An 18,345-nucleotide genomic window follows, 5' to 3' on the forward strand; every position below is an offset into this window, starting at 1 on the left:
CAGAAAAGGAAGCCGCGTTCATTAAAATGCAGAGCCCCCCATCAGACCCCTGCACGGCATTGAGGGGCTCAGAACCATCAGTCGCCTAAGCTGGGGTTGCTCCCGGTCCGTGTGCCAAGGAGCTTGTCCTTTGGCCTGCTTGATGGGGGGTCACAGCCCCCACAGCCCGGGGCCGAGGGCAGGAGGGGAGGGGGTTCGCACAGCACCCCCAGGTGGAGGGCTGGCGCAGAGGGGGGGCTCTCACAGCCAGTGCCCTATGGGGAGGGGAGGAGGGAAGGGAGGCTGCTCTGGGGGCACAGAGGGTACCCACCTTCGGGGGCACCGCGCTGATGCCCTTTCCTTCCAGGTGGAATGTGCTGGGACTGCAGGGCGCGCTGCTCTGCCACTTCATCGAGCCCGTGTACCTGCACAGCATCATCGTGGGGAGTCTGCACCACACCGGCCATCTCTCCCGGGTGATGAGCCACCGGACCGAGGACATCGGCCAGCTGCCGACCTCCTACAGGCACAACCGGCCCCTCCTCAGTGGTAAGAAAACCCTCCCCGGAGACGCGCACCAATGCCCTCCCATCGGCCCGCCCCATGGGTCCTTACTCGGGCACACGGTACCCATTTTGGCCAACGGCTATTTAAGATTTAGCGAGCAAAGTTACAAAGATCCGAAACAAAATGAGAGGGTCACAGTGCATCCCACGGGCAGGAGTGGGCAGCGTTCTGAGGGGGGCACAGACCAGGACTCAGCGCACCACCTGACCACTGTAACTAGGGGTCTGCAGTGCCCACGCGGTGAAACGCCAGCTTAAGTCTTAGACTAGATCACCTGGGAGAGAAACAGGAAAATCAGAGGTGTTCAGTGCTGCGGCTCAGAGCTGGGCTGGAGATTCACTCCCAGGATTCTGAACTTTCTCTAAATGACATTATCAGGGTGATAATAGTGCCCCACGGGGTGGGAGTGGGAGCAGGCACGGTTCATGAGCAGCGCTTTATGACATTTGGCATGGATTTAAGAAAAGATACCTCCACATTTGTTCATTCTGCACACCGACCACCGACCACAGGCAGCACCTCGCACCTGCTGCTCCAGGAAGAGCCTGGGGCTGGGCTGGCGTGACCAGTCAGGTCCCCGCTGCATTACACGTGAGATCCCGTTCTTAGGACCCCAGACCCTGAGCCAAGAACCACCTCTCTGTTGCTGAGGGAGGAGGTGTGGCCCTCAGGCAGTAGGTCTGAAATCAGCCTGCGTCCAAAACTTGTGTCCCCTGTCCTCAAATCCCTGTGACCATGTTAGAGTCCGGGGGCTCCATGTGTCCAGGGAGGGAGCCTTCCATGCAAAAGTCTGCACACTTCAGCAAGGCCTGAAGATCTGCACCCTTCATCTGAAACGGGGTCACAGAGTCTGTCCAGGAACGCAGGACAGTCACCATCTTTTAGGGTCTCACCTTTCCCTGCTGGTCCCCAGGGCCGCTCCTTTGTGGCAGGGGGTCCATTCTTCACCACTGTCCCAGGGGCCAAGGTAACACGATCAGCAAGGCAGGGTTTCCTCAGCACCATCCTCGCTCGAAACCCTGTGCCCAATACTGCAGGGCCCTTGACTCGAACCAGAACCGATTCCGGGCATTGACGGGCCTGTGGGCGGTCTTGCTGGGGGGCGAGCGCCTGAGGGGCCCGGTCTGCACAGAGCGGTGAGGACACAGCACTCGAGTCTCTTTCTGGGAGCGGCTACACGGCCAACACGAGGGAAGGACACTCAGCCACTCGTCCTTCTCAACAAACACGGTGCACGACGCCTCATCACACCAACCGTCTCCATGTCACAGGTGTGGGAAGAGGCTCCTAGAAATTCAGTCACTTGCTGCGATGCTCCATCCATTGACATGGGGCAAGGATTCGAACTCGGCTTGACTACAGAGCTAAGCTCTTTCATCTTTCCACACTGCATCCCGTGGCCCGCACCATTTAACTGATGCCTATATTTTTAATCCCATAAAAATTAATAATGCAAAATGGGAGTGGCAAACCAGCCCAGGGCTCACACAGCCCTGGAGGCTCACTGCCAGCTCACCCAGCGTCAAAGTTTATGAAATTACATTTATTTTTTTTTTAAGTTTATGTATTTTGAGAGGGGGGGATGGGGAGGGGCAGAGAGAGAGAGGGAGAGAGAGAATCCCAAGCAGGCTCTGCACTGTCAGTGCAGAGCCCAACACGGGGCTCGAACTCAAGAACCATGAGATCAAACCTGAGCTGAAATCAAGAGTGGGACACTTAACTGACTGAGCCACTCAGGTGCCCCACATTTATTATTTTAAAGTTAGCAGGTTCAGGTGTAGTTCAGTTTCAACCTCTTTTCATTTTTCCTTTTTTTTTTTTTCCTCAAAATGGCAAAGAATATTTACTTCTTACAGTTGAACTGCCAACACAGCTCCAGAGCGGACCCCAGGAGATCTAGAACTACTGGTTTGGTGCTCAAGTCCAAAATTCCCATCTCGGGGGCGCCGCAAACCACAGTGAGGTTCTTAGTTCCTAAGTAACCGTGAGAGAACTCTGATCTGTCTGCACGGGTGTCACGTGCCATCTTTTCCCAGGCTTCCAGCTCCTCGAGTGGCCTCTCTCCTCTACGTTCATCTCCCAGTGAGGAAGTTACTTAAGCCCCATGAGCACAAGGAATACAGAAAGCAAATACTTACCAGCCTCCGCCAGTGGCTGCTTTTCATTCATCCTTTGGGTACCACACAATACTGCCGGCATCCATTCTTCTGGCAATGCTTTTTAAAAATCCTAAGTTCAACTTGGAACATGTACACATAGATGAAAACAGGAATTGTGAATTATAAGTGTGACACAAGTGAATTTTTTAAAAAATGTAATTAGAGAAATTCAGAACACCTGAAATCATCAAGTGGCAAAGTGCCTGAGACCTACGTGAACCCCCACCCTGCCATCCAGAGGAGTAGTCACCCCTATTTACAACCAGGACAGTGACTAGACACTTCAGTCTATGCTTAGATGCCTATTTAAAATACCGTTTGGGGTACCTGCATGGTTCAGTCAGTTAGGCGTCCGACTTCGGCTCAGGTCACGATCTCACAGTTTGTGGGTTCGAGCCCCACATCAGGCTCTGTGCTGATAGCAGGGAACCTGCTTCGGATGCTCCACCTCCCTCTGTCTCTGCCCTTCCCCCACTCATGCACTTGCACTCCGTCTCTCTCTCTCTCTCAAAAATAAATGAACATTAAAAAAAATACAGTTTTTATTATTGCCGAGATGCAAAGAAGCCCACGCCATCCATGGTTTCTCACCTACATGCTTTTAACTGCAGTGACTGCATTGCTCTGATGGATATTTAAAAACCAATCATTCAAGTTTTGAAAGGAAATCATCAGGATTTTTTGCAACAGAAGAGAGAGAGAGAGATCTTATATAAGGATGATAATGAAACACACTCAAACAAGCACATGAAATCTGCTTGAAGATTCCCTCAAGGTCAGTTTGCAAAATTGCCCGAGAAGATGAAGCCCACATATTAGTGCAGGAGTCCTACGTTTAGCTAGGGCTCAATCAGTTCTGGGTTAATAAGAAGCAGCCGAGCTGAAAAGATGCCCTATTGACATGGTTATAGGGTATACTAATGTCCTCCAAAGAGATCTTGAAACATTCTGCACAGACCAGCCTATACCTACGGGCAAAACACCACAATGTGGACGTCCACACCTCGGCTGCGGAGCAGCCCGAACCCTTCGGCAAGAGTCACATCACCAGGTGGGAGCAGCCACCATAAAGGAGCTTGCCTTTCCCGTTTCTCAGCATATTCGATATGGTGAAAAAATGGTGATGATGACAATCAATAAAAATCTGTGCTCTGAATACTCATCTTTTTAGGAAAACATAAAGTGACACACAAAGTGACTTTGAAGCCTGTTCTTCCAGACCGGGGGTATGGTGTGTCTGAGCTTCCAACCTCAAAGTTGAAGAAAAATAAACTTATTTTTCTTCATCAAGAAAAAGAATCCCAGCCAAGGCGGAAAATCTGGGTGGAATGCACAGGTTCTGTATTCCTCTTAACAGCATATTTAATGGATCTGGTTTTCAACAATGAGCCTTCGTAGTCCACACTGAAGATAAAACTTACAATTAGTTTTACAGCCCATGGCAAGGTCTTGGCAACGAAAATGATATCCAAGAGATGGACGCAGGGAATTGGATGTCAGAACCGCGAGTTCTTTCGGACCCCTGGTTCTTGTGCACGTGATGGAAATCACAGGATCGTGATAAGCAGACATCGGTTGTCTCCCTTCCCAGTGCACATCTTCCCAGAAGCGTAAAAATGGCTAGCTGGCATGTCAGAGCCTTTTCAGACTCCATGTTTCTCAAGGAGCTGAATGTGTTGAAATGTCTACCAACACAGTCTGTAAATCCTGCCCAACACCACCTGCTGGTTGCACTCCAGACACCTCTCTTTAGGGAGCGGTAGTGGGTGGGATGGAGGAGGAGGTCTGTCGCCATGCATAGCCATGCTTTTGTGAGTTCCAGTCTCCAAAGTATTGTCACTCAAGCTGTAGAATCTGACGGGGAGAGCTGCGCCTCTTTAATTCAGGAGAAATTTCTGAAGTCAATGGTCATTAATAGTGTCTTGCAAAACAACCCAGTGGGGTAGGAGCAAACATTGTCTTTTATGCAGATGGTAACGAATTCGCAGTATTATTTTTATACTAAAATAAACACTGGTTTATTATGGAAAAACCTACAAATTTTTCATAAATGTTTAGGATAAAACACATGAGCTTAAAAGTGTATCTGAGCAGCTGCTTTGTCTTGGGGTTGTTAGAAGTAGAAATTTATCTCCTGAGCCCTTGAAGGAATCTTTGGTAGAAAAAGATTATTATAAATCTTGCTAGAATAATCTAAAGGCAATCCTAATATTTTTGCCTAAAGATTGAAATGTTAGATTCAACAAATATTTAATAAGACATTTCCATAGATTAGCACTGATCTCCCCCTGCAAATCAGATGGCACATAGCTTATGATAAATTTACAATTATAGAAAAACCTTGTTTTAGTTTTCTGAGGAGTTTTTCCAAAAATACTTGTATATTAGTCAAGTTACATTTAATTTCCCCCATGATTTTAAGGAATTCGTTCACCAAAGTATTTGAACACCAACCTTAATTCCATTGCTCTTGAAATTTTTACCCTTTAAGGCAAATACTTCCATTGTCAATACATTTCATTTATGCAAACATCAAGAAGTTGGTCAACATAATCCATACTTACTTAATCATTCAACAAATATGTATTGATTGCCTAGGCATACCATGGACAGTTAGTTACACCCTGGGAATGCAGCAGTGAATGAAACGGTCAAAAACCCATGCCCCAGGAAGATTACATTCCAGGGGGGACAAAATGAAAATGCTTTGCAGAAAAATAAAGCAAAGAAAGGATTAAAAGTGAGCTTTGACCTTAAACCAGAGGGTGAGGACAAACCTCACTGGGGGTGACTTTGGAGCAAAATCCTGCAGGAAGAGAGATAATGTGGGGAGGGGCTGCCAGGGAAGAGCCTGGGGGCCAGAAGCAGGAGGAGAGTCTCCAGGGGGTTCAGGACAGAGGCCAGGCTTCTGTGGATTAAATCAGGACCAAGTCTGAACCCAGGTAAGCAGGCCCTTGAGGGGTTCCCAGAGCAGTGTGAAACTGTCTCCATTCCCAAATTCACACTGAGGGAACCCCTCTAAGAGCTGGATCAAAATAATGCTACAAAAAATATGGAAATACAACACGGGCACAGAGCAAAAACTAACCAGGCATGGTAGGAGACAAGACCACTTTAACAAAAGCCAGCAGGCACAGGAGTGGGGAAGGAGTCACAGCTGCAGAGATCACTGTTCTCGGATGCAGACTCACCAGCGAAAAAGAGATGTGAAAAACAAGGAGGGGCGCCTGGGTGGTTCAGTCAGTTGAGCGTCTGACTTCAGCTCAGGTCATGATCTAACAGTGTGTGGGATCGAGCCCCACATCAGGCTCTGTGCTGACAGCTCAAAGCCTGGAGCCTGCTTCAGATTCTGTCTCCCTCTCTCTCTGCCCCTCTCCTTCTCTCTCTCTCTCTCTCTCTCTCTCTCTCTCTCAAGAATAAAGATTTAAAAAAAATTTTTTTTAATGGATAAAAATTTTTTTTAATCTTAAAAAAAATAAGAAGGAAAATGCAGGGGGGAGATAGAAGCCAAAAAAAGAAAAAAAAAAGAACTGAATAGGAATTTCAGAAGTAAAGAAAATAAAACAATTTGTGTAACAGTGGATAGGTTGAATAGCAAATTAAACACAGCTGAGGAGAGAATTAGTAAATTGGAACATCCCCCTGACAAAGATCCTGAATACAGCAGAGAAACAGAAAGAAGGTGCATTAGGTAGGGTTCTCCAGAGAGCAGAACCAATAGGAAACAGTATATTCATTTTCCTACTAGAAAAGAGGGATTTATTTTAAGGGACTGGCTCGCATGAATGCAGGGACTGGCAAGTCTGATCTCTGCAGGGCAGGCCAGCAGCCTGGAAATTCCAGCAGGAGATGACATTGTAGCTGTGTCCAAGGATAGTCTGGAGGCAGAACTCCTTCCTCTTCAAGGAACCACACTCCTTGCTTCTAGGGTTGTCGGCTCATTATATGAGACCCACCTTCATAGTGGACAGTCATCGCTTTACTCCACATCTACTGATTCAAACATCAGTTACACCTAAAAGTCCCTCACGGCAACATCTGCCTGGTGTTTGACGAAGCAACTGGGCACCATAGACCAGCCAACCTGACACATGCAAGTAACCATCCCACTGGGAAAATACAAGCCAGGTCAGAGACGGAGTGAGGAAGTCTGACGTACCTAAGACATAACCTTTAAAGAGGCAATAACTAAGGCAAGAAACTCTCCAGGACAGTTGAAGAGCATCAAACTACAGACCTAAGATGCATATTATGGCCCAAGAAGGATCTTCTTAAGTTCTCCGCTCAGCAGTAAAATGGCTTATAAATACATACATACATACATACATACATAAAATCTTTAAAAGCGGTCAGAAAATAAAAGAATAATACAGGGGAACTAAGACTAGTAGCTGGTTCTGGGAAGATAAAAAAACAATAAAACAGCATCTTTAAAATGCTGATAGAAAATGAATCTCAACCTACAATCCTAGACCCAATAAAAGCATTCTTTAAAAATGAGAACAAGACACCACTGTGGACAGACAGACAGAGCTCTATCAGCTCCAGCAGACTTGTGCCGCAGGAGACATTAAGTGTGTTACTGGGGCATAAGGAAAATGGTCCTCAATAGATAAAGTCAAATAAAAAGTGATGAAAATAATCTGCATTTTTACCAGTATAAAACTTGCCTTATTTTGGATACCATAGCAGTGAAAGATGCATAATATGAAGGAAAAAAATGACCATATTCTGCCAAAGTCCCCTTGTCCCATGTCCTCTAAAGCAATGACAATCCTTATCAGTACCAGGAACCATGTCATTATCAGGTTATAAAGTGAAATATTCAAATTTTTTTCCTGCCACAGAGGAAATTTCACACCTTTCAGAGGGTCCTGTGGGCCCATGCATTTTAAACTATGCAGACCACAAACCACAGTCACTATGTGCACAGACAAGGTCACATTCCTATTGACTCCAGGACGGGAGTCCCTGAAAATCTGTGGGGAAAACTCTCACTATAAGAAAAGGTTCCAGCTCCCCAAGCAGGTGACCCCGGAACCTTCCAGTAGAACTCCCCAGCAACGGCATACCTTCAAGCAGTGTGCACACACACCCTAAACCTCACCAACTGGTCAGAGGAGAGGAGGCAAGGGAAGCCGAAGCAGCCCGGGTCTTATCTGTGTGTCCCCTCGGGCTGGCAGGAACCCACGAACTGGGACAAGCATCTCGCAGCAGTCCTGCACACTCTAGCACATTCCCCACACTCGCCTAGAAACGTGCTCTATTAGGACAAGACAGTAGCTGTAAAATTACTGTCAATTATAATGGTGTTCGTGCTAATGAAAATGAATAAAAGGACATTAATACAGCCTTATTAGTTACTCCAAATCTGTAAGTCGGCATTAAATACCCCTAGCTCCGCTTCCCTTAGAAGTGTGGTGTGCGTGTGTGACAAGTGTGTCTATGTGCACGTGCAAGGGATGGCACGTGGGCAGCCAGCAGTGTGTAACACAACAGGGCCTGCCAGTGGACTCTGCTGTATCAGCCATGTCACAAGACTGGACGCAGTGGCGCCCTGAGACACAGACGGGCCTCACTTCCTGTCAATGTCACATTCCTCAGTGTCTCGTGTAAACTTAATCTGGAGAAAGGGAATCAGATTTTAAATACATTAGGCCCACTGGCTATCTAAAGACATGCTGCGCTCTCTCTTACGTACTGCTTTTTAAAAAGGTGTATAAGGGTTTTCTCCAAATGAGGCATCTTTTCATAGCTAGATAAGCCATTTCCACAGATGATGGAGGATTCGCCCCCACTGCTCTCAGTGATGGCGGTCATAGTGGTGATGGGGCAGCACTAATGGTGGTGGTGACTCCAGTAACTGCAGCAGTGGCCATGGTAACCGTTGTCCTGACCGTGGCGGTAACGCATGGTGGTGGTTAGCAGGCTAACTAACCCATCAAAAGGCCACACTGCTGGTAAGTGACAGACATGACATTGAACGAGGTCTTCAAGTTCAGCCTATTCACACGACTGTGGACACTGAATGAAATGTCAAACAATCTCCATGGAGACCCTCTGTATATTTGCCACCACGGCAGAGTATTTGTGTCACAGGCTGGTGGAGACCTGCTTGGTCTCACCGGTATCCGCTTTGAAGTAAAATACTCGTCTAGGACATTTCATAAAAGATGAATGGCCTGCATATGGTATGGCACAAAGACAAGCCAACAGAGGCCGTGCATGTCCGTGCTAATGGAGAAAGAGTTTGGGAAGATGAGGTTCTTTCCAAGATGGCTGGGAATAATTACTACAGATTTCACTAAGGAAGAAGGAATCGGACCTGGTCCTCACCCACCTGGCGACCAGCTTTCAGGGACACCTCTTCTCTCAGCCTGTCTTGGGCTTTCGCCTCCAGGGTAACGCAGGGGTACCCTGCCTAGTCACACCTGCCAGCCTCCAGGACGATGCAGGGATACACTGTTGTCCTCTTCCAGCCACCACACTTGCTGGCAGGTGATCATAGCGACCAGGGGACTAATACAGTGCTGCAGTGTTGACCTATAAAATCTCCGGAGCGGAAACCACAGTGAAAAATGCAACATTGTTCCTATGTTACCACACAGTCAAGGCAGAAGTCCCCCAGGATCCACGCTGGGTCAGTTTTATTTTGAATTATTTTTGTTTCTGGATGTGAAGGTGCAGGTTTGCAGACTGGCACAGGTAGTCCGGGCTGAAAAATACGAAGAGTCCACGTATGTGCTTGCAGAGAGACCCTGTGACCTTGGACAGAGGTCATCTGTACACAGTGCTGGGTTCTCCACGTGTTACTATTTGAGAGGACCTTCTCCTGGAGCCCAGCAGGCACAGGCTCCTGCTTTCACTGCTCAGAATGTAAAGCTCTTCCCTAAACCCTAACTGGGACAGGGGCCCATGTCGACCGGGACCTTCCTCTGGATGGAGAGCTCTGATGAGCCGCCAGGAGGCAGTTCAAGCTGTGGATTTGGGGACAGAAGGTTATGCTATACGTTCTAAGTGACTGGATCTGGACGATGTGCCAATGAGTTGTCATCTCAAGCATGATAACAAAAGCCAGCAGTAGGCGGTGATGCCCATGACTGTAAATACATTGTGCACTTGAACTTGAACTTGAGACTTGATTTTTACCTTCAGTCATTTGACGACTGCTTCCAGAGGAATGATCACTTCCAGCCAATGGGAGGAAAAATAAAATGCAGACCAGAGTCTCCTTTCTGGGCCTGAGCAGTGTGTCTTCCTCTAACCACACCATGTGGTCACATCTCTGCCCGGCTCCAGCGCTCACAGAAGCACGCCGTCCTCGGCCTGGAGAGGACGCTGGACGAGCCCCTTCTCTGGCCCCAGTCCCCGCGTGGCTCCTGGGAAGCTGCTGGAAAATTATGAAGCCGGCACGTGATGAATGAGCTCACTCAATGCACACGACGCTCCTTAGGAGGCAGGTGATTGCAGCTCCCCCTGGCTGCCATGAGTTAACAAAAGCCTGGCCAACAAGCCGGCGGGAGCCTGCTCAGGCTCAGGGAACAGGGTGGGTGGCAGGGAACAGAGGGCGGGTGGCAGGGAACAGAGCAGGTGTGGAAGAGCAAATTAGGAGCAAAGGCAGGACTGGAGCTGTTTCTGACTCCTGAGTCAACACAGATCTCACCCCACATTTCCCACGTCTGGGAACAGAGGCTCGGTGATGTAGAACGTCATCACTGGACCTAAAATTTCATTTCGTTGCAAGTAGTCATTAGTGGGACTATTACAGTTGGAAATCGACGATTTTTGTGTGTGATTCATGGAGCCGCTGTGACTGACAGCACAGGCCCTTCTGTGCCTCAGCACACACCAACGACCTGGGCCCCGCCTGCGAAGAAGGGGGCTCAAGGGCTGGTGGGGAGGTGGGAGCTGCCTGTCTGCAGTCAGACTCCTGCCCACTGCCGGCCCCTTCTCTCTGTGCATGTCTGTGTGTGCAGCTGGCAGACAGGGCGGCCCCTGGTGAGGCCAGTGGCCAGCGTGTGGCCTCCCTGCCGGGGCTGCTCTCCAAGCAGGTGTCTGTGAGCTGAGAGCCGGCAGCAAAGCAGGCACTTTCCACAGCACAGAGGGCACGGAGGGAGCAGGGAGGTCTGATGGCAACATCCATCTGGGACTTGGAGCCTTTCCCCCAAGTCCAGAGCGGTGAGGAGACCCGGGTGACGATGCCGGAGCCCTGGGCCTCGGCGCTCAGTCCTGACTGTTGTGGGTGTCCCCCCCCCCGTCTCGGGGTGGAGGGACAGACAGCAGGCTCTGGAGCAGGCTGGCTTCTCTTTGTGGCTGGTCACTCCTGACCTTGGCCACTGCCTCCCTCTGCCCAAGGGGCCGCCTCGCTGCCAATGTGCCAGATTGTCCCCCTGCCCAGCTCTCAGTGTGGGCAGCTGCCACAGGGAATCGCTTCAAGGAAAGGGAACAAGCTGACATGGATGGAATTAGCCCGGGCGCCTGACACTGCCCATCCGTGACCAGGAGAAGGTCACCGGGTGACTCTGCTGTGGACTCAGGCTGCTGCAGCAGCAGGTGCAAATGCAGACCAGTGTGTGCCGAGGGCGGGCGGCCCCTGGATGGTGCGTGAGACTGGGCGCAGCGGGAGGGCCCCGGGTCTGTAGCTGTGCGGCTCCAACAGGGCGTGGGGTGTGGGGGGCACCCCCTCCCAGGATGTCTGCTGCAGGCCCTCAGGGGCCAGACTGCTTCCCAACGCCAGGGCTTCTCAGCTCTGGGACCCCCATGGCACAGGTCACTAACTCGGCCCCCACCCTTCCGCCCAGGGTGTTCAGGGGAAGGAGCAGGTGGTGTGGTCGTGGAGGAGAGGACAGGCACACCAGAGGGGCAGGCTCTGGAAGGTGTCCCGAGGAGGGGCAGCGGCTGTGGGAGCGATGGGAGGGGGTGGGGGGCTGTAAACTGAAGCAGCGGGAGTTGGGGCCCCTCCTCCATCCCGCTGAGTGTGGCAGGCTGTGCTCCCCACGGTGCGGTGCACAGAGCGGGGGCACCGTGGGGCCTTTCCTACCTCGTGCTTCACGCTTCTCCCCTGAGGTCACGCAGGGTGGGAACGAGCAACCCTCGGGCGGAGGGCGGGGCAGCACATTCTAGAATCCTCGGATGGCTGGGTGGAAAGCCCTCGTGTTCCCACTAGCAGACTCCACGCCGTGGGCAGGACATAGGCCAGGCAGAGGCCAGACGCCCGATGGTGCTGCCCCCGAGGAGGGTCACCGGTGCCCCCTTCCCTGATCCACAGTTGGCTGTGTCCCAACTGAAACCAGCTCACAACCTGATACGGGGAAACTCTGGAGGGAGGGCTCCGTGGACAACCCCGGAGGCGCTCTGCACAGGCCGGTGTCACCCGGGGCACTGCTTCTGGGGAAGTCATGGGGAACATAGCTAGAAAGACCCGCCGTCATCCTGAAATTCCTAACAGCTACTGAACGCGGGGCCTCATGCTTTCGTTTTGTGCGGGGTCTTGGAAGTTCTGCAGCCGGTGCTGTTTCTGGACCACCTTGCTTGGTTAATTAACTATCCTACACTCTTGGCTCTGTCGTTTTCATTAGCTTTTTTTTTTTTTTTTTAAGTTTACTTATTTGAGAGAGAGTGGGGCAGGGGCAGAGGAAGAGAATCGCAACCAGGCTCTGCACTGTCAGCACAAAACCCAACGTGGGGCTCGATCTCACAAACCATGGGATCATGACCTGAGCTGAATCCGACAGGCAGACACTGAAGCCACTGAGTCCCCCAGATGCCCCTGCATTAGCTTTTTAAATCTCGTCAACCAAACTACAAACCTCAGGGCCTGATACCATTTACAATTCCTGAGTTAAAATCCACAAGTCCCGTGAGAAAAGGCACCCCACACCCGCACAAACCCAGACCGTTTGGCCCTCGCCTTTCCCGCAGGAACCTAGTGGCCCAGAGCGCTGACGCCCGGCTGTCTCCCGGTCCCCCCCCCCCCCCCGACAGGTGTGAGCCATGCCGAGGCGCGCCAGCCTGGAAAGTCCCCACACTTCAGCGTGAACTGGGTGGTGGGCAACACCGACGTGGAGGTTATCGATGGCACCACCGGCAGGCGGAGCTGCGGGGGCTCCTCGAGGCTCTGCAAGCACGTGTTCTCCGCGCGGTGGGCGCGGCTTTATGGAAAGGTAATAGTCCTTGGGGGGCGGCTCCCAGTGACCAAGGGGAGGGGCCCACGGAAAGCCGTCACCTTGTCTGAGCAAGAGTGGCACGTGGCACGAACACCGGCTCCCATTCCGTCTTCTCCCCCCGGGTGCCCGCGGCCACTCTGCGCAGGGTCCGTGCCGGCAGCAGCCTCAGGGCGAGAGGAGGGGCCGGCGGCTTCGTGGAGGGCATCGTCAGGGAAGTCCAGAGGAAGCCCCTGAAGTTGGTATGACTCCCAGTTTAGGTGGAAGGAAACTGGGTGGTTTCCCGCGAATGCGAGGCGGAAGGTGAGAGCTCTCCCCGCAACCCCCAGGCTGTGCGTGTCTGCTGCAATTCTGAGCTTCCTTTCTGCTCGATAACTGTATCTACAGACTTCAGGTTGAGATCTACAGATTTCCACATGCTCCCAATGCATAGCAGGCCCCGGCGCGAGCAAACAACGCGACAAAACAAAACACACAGAAACCAAACAGCAGAAACGCTTCAAGCGGCTGGGCCGGCTTCCCCACACTCCTTCCTCCCACAGCTCCACACAGCAGTGACAGCGTGGGGAGGTCTCCCGGCCACCGGAGCAGGACAGACACATTGACCCTCAAGATAAACGTTCCTTTCAACTCAGAGGGCCCTGGAAGTTGTGCGTGTCGTCCTTAGCAAGGCACGACTTCTGTGGCTGCCACGAGCCGCCGATGGGGACCTGGCTCTGCCCTGACCGCCCTGACGGCCTCACATGCCTCTCTGTCCACTCAGGGCACCGTCCGTGTCTCCCTGTTCTGCACAGAGGTGGGGCCGTGTCAGAGCACATCGCTTTGTCTTCCTAAAGGGCCCTTTGCACCCGCTGCGGGGGGGGGGGGGGGGGGCTGCCAGCCAGTGGGCAGGCCGGTCCCCCGACTCCCTGGAAAGCACACAGGGGATTCGGGCCTCCCACCTCAGCGCGCCACACCCTGGCCTCCCCACCTCCCTGCCTACACTAGCCACAAGGCCCTGCCCAGTACCAGCTCAGAAACCCAACAGAGGAGACAGCCTGCTCCCACCGAGTTCCTGCCTGGAAACCCACCCATCTCGCGTCTGTGCAGTGCTGCTTCGGCGCCCATGAACATCCCTGGGGGACCATCCCCACCCCAACATGGGCCCCTGATCCTTCCCCCAAAAGGAAAATACACAGTGTGTCTTCTCAGTAGCAGGTGAGCTATAGGGCTATTTTGTTTGCTGGGCACTCCCTCCACGGAGCCCCAGGACTGCTGGACGGAGCTGGCTGGCCACGGCAGTTACTCTTCTGATCCTTTTTCAGATTTAGATGAAATATTACTTTGTCAACAGGTAAATTAAGGAGAATGGATATTTATCTTTTGTTAAGAGCTTTCCTGGGGAAGACTGACCTAACATTGGATATATTTAAGGCATGTAACATGACATTGGATACATTTATAACATATATAACACACAGCATCAGATACACTGAGGGCGCATCACATGGCATTCTGAGGCACACACACTGAGAACCACGACCGTGCTAGCTGACAGACCGTCACCACATGCGGGGAGAACACTCACCTTAAGAAGCCCCTTTTGGGCAAACTTCACACACGTGTCGCTTTCCCGTCTCCTAGTAAGAGAACGGGACAGGCGGCCCAGCTGGTGCGAGCGTCTAACCCGCTCTCTGTCTCGTTCCTGGCCCACAGCTGAGCACACGGATTCCGAGCCACGGAGACACGCCGTCTGTGTACTGTGAGGCCAAGCGGGGGGCCTGCACCTACCAGTCTGTTAAGCAGCAGCTGTTCAAGGCATTTCAGAAGGCCGGGCTGGGCACATGGGTGAGGAAGCCGCCTGAGCAGGACCAGTTCCTACTAACCCTCTGAGCCACCGGACCTGCGGTTCCCGGAGCGGAGTGGGCGCCCTGGCAGGGCGGGGTGAGTGCGCGTGCGTGGGGCGGCAGGCGGTGCTCACCGGCTCTTCCTGCTCATTTCCCCTTGGTGTTCCAGAAGCACATGCGTGGCCAACGTTCGACGGGCAGCTAGACTCAAACCGGGAGCGTACTGCTCCCACGTTGTCAGAAGCCGGGCGGCCCCCCGACCTGGAGGCGCAGGTGCAGCCAACTCTTCCTGGTGTGTCAAAGGGAAAGCTTCCGTTCAGGCTAAAGGGTCTGAGGTGCAGCCTTGAGGAGCGGAGCCGAGGGCTGCGGCTGGAAACGAGCCTCGGGCACCGTTCCCTGGGTCTTCCTCCCCACCACGCGCCTCGAGCGACGCGTCTGGTTCTCTCTAGCACAAGCTGACACGATACTTCAGGATAAGCCACAATGAAGAGAAAAGCCATGGGCTCCTCTCCAAAGAAGCCAACAGAAAGCTCTACCACCCTCATTACTCACTTAAGTTTTAACTCCACCTCCTTTCACAGCAGATTCAAGATGTGCAATACTGAAGAACCCCTAAGCCAGGACCAGAGAAATGAAGTCCACTCTTGCAGAGCGAAGGAACAGGGCCCACAGCACCCGTGAGCAGAGATGTAGGACGTGGGCAGACTGAACTTCCAGAACTGTGTGCCACAGACCACCCCTGTACCTGGACCGGTCCCCACCGGTCCTCACTGGTCCCCACCGGTCCCCACCAGTCCTCAACAGTCCCCACCAGTCCCGACCGGTCCCCACTGGTCCCCACCAGCCACACCCGGACCAGTCCCCACTGGTCCTCCCCAGTCCCCACCAGCCACACCTGGACCACAGTCTCTGTGACAGGTGCCCACAGCTGCTGGCAATGTTTGAGCTGTTGTTGCTTGGGGGTTAACTACCCCACAAGCCCCTCACCAGGTCACAAGGACACCAAGTCTTGGACCACACTCTGACTTTTAACTAAATCTTTATTAGAGAGTGAGCAAAGAAAAAACATCCAGAGCAAACTTTACTTGGAGCTTGAGAAGTATCAGCTCTCTATTGCTTTGGGTCCCCTGATCACCATCTTGCATGACCAAAAAAAAAAAAAAAAAAAAAAAAAAAATCACATAATGCAGCTGCTGAAATGCAAGAGGCAGGATTCTGTCCCCTTCATGGCAGGTGCCAAACAACCAGACCATTTGGGATTTAGCCTGTGGCACCCTTCTTAAGAGTCAGGGCGAGGCCACATGGCCTGTCCACGTCAGAGGGAGGCATTTCTCTTACACACCTTCGTTCCATCCAGGTACCTTGAATTGTTCCACTCTGACCACTAAGGACTCATTTCTAACATCCAACATGCTACCTAACAGGCCTCTAATTTCTCCAACAGAAGATCCACATCTGCAAGTCACTGTGGCAAACAGCAAAGCTTCACAGTAGCCAGCGCTGGGCATGGGCCTCCTGGTTAGAATCCCAGCTGGCCACCCATGGGCGCACACCCTGAAAACACAGGATTGCCCCATAACACAAGAAATGTGAGCACAACATCATGCAATAGATACTCAAGTACAGATTGCAGATCTAACAGCGAGGCAAAAATGAAACATAATATGTTTTAGAGACTTGTTACGGGCTAACAAGCAGAGGTGTTAGTATGGAAGCAAACTCTCTCTAGGACTTAATATAGAGTCAGACCCATTGTTCAAGTTCTTCCAGAAAAGGAAATGGCCACTGAGTGCACAAGTTCCTCAAGACAAAGTTTTGAAAGATATGAAAATGTTTTTGCAAACATAAGACGCATACCAATCTTTCATAAAAGTTGAGGAAATAACAATGAAATGTTAACTCAGTATAAAAGCTATAGTCAAATTGCCACTTTACATTAGTTTCTGCTAGTCTGACATGTCACCAGGAGGAAGCTTAGGGACCCAGAAACCCAGAGCTGACTTATGACTTAGACTCTGACTCGCCCTTCTCCGGAGCCCTCCTCTGAAAGGAAGGAGGCGCGGTCGAGTCCTGGAGGAAACCTGTGTCCTGAACCTTCCATTACTGACATTCTGAGCTGTTGCTTTATATCAACGTGCTCCAAATAATGGTCCTTCCACCAAGAGGAGCCAACAGCAGCAGCAGGAGCCAGAGGACAGACGCCAGACAGATCCATCCACAAACCACACAGCGGGTTCCACCAGGAGATCTGACCCCAGCGACTTGGGTGGCGCTCAGCTCGCTAATAACAGACACTCCCATAAGGGTCAAACTGTGGCTATCCGGTCACCATTCATTTCGTCTGAAACACTGGCTCTCCAGAAGCGTCACTAAAATATAAGTATCTCCTTCTGGAGAAAGCCAGACCTCAGCGCCAGCATAGGACTCGTCCATCAGGCCAGAGGGGACATCCTGCGGGGAAAGGAGATGGCTCCACAGAGGAGGTTGACAGCGGCAGAGGCATTGGCATGGCAGCAGGAAGCCCCGAGCGAGAGCCTGAGCATGGTGCGAGGTGCATGTCCAGGAATGGGGACAGACAGGGCCACGGAGAGGAGGCGCCGGCCCAGGCTCTGGGCGCACAAGGGGGTGGGGGGAAGGCAGGAGAGCAGGGCTGACCAGAAGGCTGGCCCGGCCAACGGGAGGCCAGTCACAGGGTTCTGCTGTGGCACCTGCTTAAGGCTGGAGGGATGGGCAGCACCAGCCTGGAGATGAGGCGGCCTGCGGATTTCGCTCTGCACTTCAAAGTCCATGAGAACACCCAACACCACTCTGGGTCAGAGGCCAGGCCAATGCCGCGGCGTCAACGGTGAGTCACAGCCTGGGGAGGAGCCGCAGACACCGCGCCACCTTGGGCTTCCGGACGGAAAACAGAGCTCAGGTATGTGATGTGTGACCTTCAGGCGCCCCAAGGCCACGGAGCAGTGTCAGGGGCCTGCTGGCATCTAGGCCTGTCTCAATGCGCCTCACGGCCGCTGGCTCAGAGTCCTCTGTTCTCCACCTACTGCACCTGCGACTCCAGTCCAAATAAAGGCAACACCACCTCTGTCAGCCTCCAAAGCACACGCTGCATTCCTGGCAGGGAGGTCAGCAAAGGAAGGCTTCCTGTCTGGCTCTCAGCCACAAAGTCAGTATCTGCAAGCATTTCCATGGGACTACGTCCAAGGGGGAAGGTCACTGGGTCACAGAGCCCTGGCTGTCCATTCCTAGCACGTGGTCAAGAAGGTCACCCGGTCATGGAGCCCCGCCTGTCCATTCCTAGCACACGGCTTCACTGCAAGGTACTGACTGGATCTAGGGTTTCTTTGGTTTTTCTTTTTGCCACAAGGAAAGGATTTGCAGGTCTAGAAGTATTGTTTCTTTTTATACTTGTGGGTCTTTTCAGGTCTGTATATACCTATCATGTCACTACTGAGTTTGTGAGTCTTGCTGTTCCTCAGAAACGTCAAGTTTTTCCCATATAGTTTCTCATATGATTTCCTTTTCACAGGAAGCTGTTCTTATCAATACGGTCAAATGGCTGTTTTGGGTTTGATTTTTGTTTTTTGTTTGTTTGAGGTTTTTTTGCTATAGTGTTTACCATGTCTGGAGAGCCATAAACAGTAAATACATGGT

At 51.9% G+C, this 18,345-nt stretch overlaps 1 protein-coding gene across 1 annotated transcript in view; it reads left to right on the forward strand.

The window, feature by feature from the left end:
* Positions 1-14,811, forward strand: part of ADARB2 (adenosine deaminase RNA specific B2 (inactive)) — a 415,526-nt gene extending 400,715 nt beyond the window's left edge. The window contains exons 8-10 of the mRNA XM_047848084.1: positions 347-528; positions 12,690-12,868; positions 14,564-14,811. Coding sequence (XP_047704040.1) covers positions 347-528; positions 12,690-12,868; positions 14,564-14,740 — 538 coding nt within the window. The 3' untranslated portion in view covers positions 14,741-14,811. The remainder of the gene's footprint in view (positions 1-346; positions 529-12,689; positions 12,869-14,563) is intronic.
* The last annotated feature ends 3,534 nt before the right edge of the window (positions 14,812-18,345 follow it).

Source organism: Prionailurus viverrinus, unplaced genomic scaffold (genome assembly GCF_022837055.1).
Source record: "Prionailurus viverrinus isolate Anna unplaced genomic scaffold, UM_Priviv_1.0 scaffold_51, whole genome shotgun sequence".
In the NCBI taxonomy this organism is placed as follows: Eukaryota; Metazoa; Chordata; class Mammalia; order Carnivora; family Felidae; genus Prionailurus; species Prionailurus viverrinus.